Genomic DNA, 4,285 nt, shown 5'->3' on the forward strand with positions numbered 1-4,285 from the left:
AAATAAATAGAGGACATGAGAGAGTGAGAGAGCCTCGGTGACTGAGAGGATCAGGAAAGGCTTCAAGTAGAGACATGTCTGGAGCAGTTTTGAAGGAAGTAAAGTCTCCTACAAGGCAGAGGCAAGGGCAAAGTAGGAGCACCTTCTGGGAAAGGGGGAAAGGCACAAAAAAGGGAGGAGAAGAGTGGTGAGCAGGGAACTAAGCTGGCCTGGCCAGCCCAGAAGGGGAGTGACAGAGAAGCTGGGAAGGCAGGCCAGAGGAGCTTAGATTTGATCCCAGAGGCAACAGAAAGCCCCTGGGGCTCATTGATGAAGACAGTGACTCAGACCTGTACTTTAGGAAAATTACAAAGTAAAAATCCTTCTATGAACACAAAAATAGAAATTCTGAAAACAGGAGAATAAACAAAACCGCAAACAAAAATAACTATTGAGATAATAAATAATACAGCAAATTTTAAAAAACATGAATAAAACAGAGAAACCATTAGCTAAACTGATAAGAAAAAGAGAAAAACTACATCATAAAATTTTTAAATGATCAGGGGGAATTCACAACAAATAAAATGCATTTTCAGAAACTATTATATCCATTTCCACAACAAAAACTTGAAAACTTATATGAAATGAATACTTACAAAAATATAAAACACCCAGATTAACAGAACAAGATGTTGACAGCCTAAAAAAAAAATTGATCTCAGAAGCAGAATTTGAATAAACTATAAACAAACTCCCAAGATGGGGGTGAGAAGGGACAGGAACAATGCCATATACACATAAAAGTGAATTCTATCAAATATTTAAAGAACAATTAGACTCCATGTTACAGAAATTATTTACAAAAATGAAAATAGAGGCATCTTACCAAATACCTGCTGAGATAAAAACGGTCCCGAGACTCAAATCACGAGAGAGAAAACAGAAAGCAACAGCTCTTTAAGAAGTAGAAGCCACATTATTACATCTCCATTGCTGCTTCACATTCTGGAGTCTCTGATGTTTGATGAGGGATAGAGTATCCTATAGTTTTCCCAAAGATCATTACATTCATAAAGCTGTTTATTCATATAAATTATTTGATGTTTCCTAAGGCTTCAAATGAGGCTTTCCTCCAATTCATTACTTGGATATTTTCTCCACGATGAATTCTCTGATGTTCATTAGTGTGTTCATACATATGAAAGCTTTTCTACATTCACTGCACTCAAAAGAGTTTCTCTCTGGTGTGAATTATCTGGTGTTGGTTACGGCTTCCCCTTTGGCTGAAAGCTTTCCCACATTCATTACATTCGAAGGGCTTTTCTCCAGTATGAATTCTCTGGTGCACATTAAGGTTTCCCCTGTGGTTGAAGGTTTTTCCACAGTCATTACACGCAAAGGGTTTCACTCCAGTATGAATTCTCTGATGTGCATTGAGGTCTCCTCTCTGGCTGAAAGCTTTCCCACATTCATTGCATTCAAAAGTTTTCTCTCCAGTATGAATGCTCTGATGTCTATTAAGGTTTCTCCTATGGTTGAAGGCTTTTCCACATTCATTGCAAGCAAAGGGTTTCTCTCCAGTATGACTTCTGTGATGCTGAGTAAGGCATAAGGCATTTCGGAAGGCTTTCCCACAAAGATTACATTCAAAGGGTTTCTCTCCCGTATGGATTCTCTTGTGTTCACTAAGGTTGCCCCTCTGTCTGAAAGCTTTCCCACATTCATTGCATTTAAATGGTTTCTCTCCAGTATGAATTCTCTTATGATAAATAAGATATCCCCTCTGTCTGAAGGCTTTCCCACATTCACTACATTCAAAGGGTTTCTCTCCTGTATGGATTCTCTGGTGCTGATTAAGGCTCCCCCGGAGGTTGAAGGCTTTCCCACATTCAGTGCATTCAAAGGGTTTCTCTCCAGTATGGATTCTTTGATGTGCATTCAGGTCTCTTCTCTGGGTGAAGGCTTTCCCACAGTCATTACATTCAAAGGGCTTCTCTCCAGTATGAATGCTCTGATGTCTATTAAGGTTTCCCTTGTGGTTGAAGGCTTTCCCACATTCATTGCATTTATAGGGTTTCTTTCCATTATGCTTTCTCTGATGTTGAGTAAGATGTGATCTCTGGGTGAAGGCTTTCCCACATTCATCACATTCATGTGGTTTCTCTCCAGTATGAATTCTCTGATGTGCATTCAGGTTTCTCCTCTGGCTAAAGGTATCTCCACATTCAATGCACTCAAAAGGTTTCTCTCCAGTATGAATTCTCTGATGTTTGTTAAGGTTTCCCCTGTGGCTGAAGGCTTTCCCACATTCTTTACACACATAGGGTTGGTCTCCAGGGTGTACTGCATAGAATTCAATAAGATCTGGATGGTAACTGAAGGGCTTCCTGCATTCATTGTGCTTAGAAAAGTTCTGCCCCAAGGATGTTACATTATGATTCCTCAGGTCTGAAAACTGTGTGAAGAGCTTACCTTGATTCATTTCTGTAGGAAGTGCTTCTTGTGGTACAAAGAATGAGCCCAGACTGAAACTTTCCCCAAATATTTTACATTCCTGGGCATTCACCTTAGAAGATTCTCTGTCAGAAGCTGCTACTTGTCTGTATTGTTTCTCCTCCAGGTCCTTCTGTTTCTCTAACCTGACATCAAATTCCCAAGCTTCTTCTATCTTGAAATCCCAAGGACCATCCTTTATGAATTTCTTCTTAGAGGACACCCCTGTACAATCACCCTGATTTGCTGCTGAGTCCTTGGTTTCACACCTAATCTCCAATCTAAGTGAATCTGAAAGAAACAAAAAAGTGTCAATATGCATGGTCCTCTGAACTGGGAAAAAGGACATTGCTTCAAAACAGATCTTAGATTTTTGTTTCCTCCATCAAGGATGATGATGATGAACCTAGAAAACTAGTTGGACAAGCTTATCTCATCTTACTTTAGGAAAAGGGAAGTCGACTAACATAAGGCAGAATAATTATTGGTGAAGCACTTGGGAAAAGACTGCTTTTTAAAATTCTAAAACATGATGTAAATGTTGTGTGTAAATCTGCATGACTATACCATTTGTAATGGGTTTTTTTTTTATCTTCTCAATGACTAGAGGTCAAAAGAAGGGAGGGAGAGTTCAGAACTGAAAATAAAATAAGTTTGATTTTTAAAAAAGATGAATACATTCAAGGAGAAGGAGATATGACATCTGTTCCCTGCATTCTGGTAAATTTCCTCTTATGTATGTTAGCTCTGCCTAAGTTGGGCCGCAGGCAGGAATCTTCTAATCAAACGCATTTGAACAAGACAAATGAAAGAAATACAGTTTAAAGTCTGAGCAATATGAGGCATGAAATTTCAGAACAGGGTTACAGTTTGAAAGGATCTTGGACATCATCTTCTTTCATTTTGTGGATGTAAAAGGTGACATAAGAGTACATAAGTGACTTGCTCAAGGTCACACAGTTGCTCAGGACAAGTGATACAATTTGGAAAAGCACTGAATCTCTCTATACTTATTTGTCTTCCTTTAATTCTATTTGTTGCATAGTGGGGCAGCTAGGTGGCGCAGTGGATAAAGCACTTGCCCTGTGGATAAAGCACTGACCCTGGAGCCAGGAGGACCTGAGTTCAAATTTGGCCTCATGACACTTGACACTTACTAGCTGTGTGATTCTGGGAAAGTCACTTAACCCCATTGCCTAGCACCCCCCCCCCCCAAAAAAAAACAGAAAAAAAATGTTGCATAGTTACACTTGTGTAAGTCTTTTTTTTTCTCTTGGTAAGTCTTAGAATGGAATTTCTCTAATGTCTTCCAACTGGTTTTCTTAAGTATTGTATAGAAATGCTGATGATTTCCCTGCACTTTTGTATCTCACTACTTCACTAAAGCTATTAATCACCCTAATCCATTTCTTCCCCGATTCCCTGGAATTTTCTAGGTATAGCATCATGTTGCCTACCAACAGGGAAACTTGTTCTTCTCCTTTGTCAATGAGTATGTCTTTAATTTTGCTTTCTCGTCTTAATGATACAGGTAACATTTGTAGAACCATATCAAATAACATGGGGGGAGGGGTGGAGGAAGAGAAAGAGAGAGAGAGGGAGAGAGAGGGAGGGAGGGAGAGAGAGGGAGGGAGAGAGAGAGGGAGGGAGGGAGAGAGGGGGAGAGAGAGAGACAGAGGGAAGGGGGAGAGAGGGGGAGGGAGACAGAGAGAGAGAGAAAGAGAGAGGGAAAGAGAGAGGGGGAGAGGGAGGGGGAGGGAAGGGGGAGAGAGAGAAGGAGGGAGGGGGAAGGAGGGGGAGAGAGAGAGAG

The 4,285-nt window shown here is 40.4% G+C and overlaps 1 protein-coding gene across 3 annotated transcripts in view; it reads right to left on the bottom strand.

Moving 5' to 3' along the window:
- Nucleotides 1-551: 551 nt before the first annotated feature.
- The window catches only part of LOC114040917 (zinc finger protein 2 homolog), a 14,115-nt gene continuing 10,381 nt past the window's right edge, over nucleotides 552-4,285 (bottom strand). For all 3 annotated transcript variants that reach the window (XM_027859149.1, XM_027859150.1, XM_027859148.1), the window contains exon 5: nucleotides 552-2,766. In XM_027859149.1, coding sequence (XP_027714950.1) covers nucleotides 1,208-2,766 — 1,559 coding nt within the window. In that variant the 3' untranslated portion in view covers nucleotides 552-1,207. The remainder of the gene's footprint in view (nucleotides 2,767-4,285) is intronic.

The sequence above is a fragment of the Vombatus ursinus genome, unplaced genomic scaffold (genome assembly GCF_900497805.2).
Source record: "Vombatus ursinus unplaced genomic scaffold, bare-nosed wombat genome assembly UNPS02014159.1, whole genome shotgun sequence".
Taxonomy (NCBI): Eukaryota; Metazoa; Chordata; class Mammalia; order Diprotodontia; family Vombatidae; genus Vombatus; species Vombatus ursinus.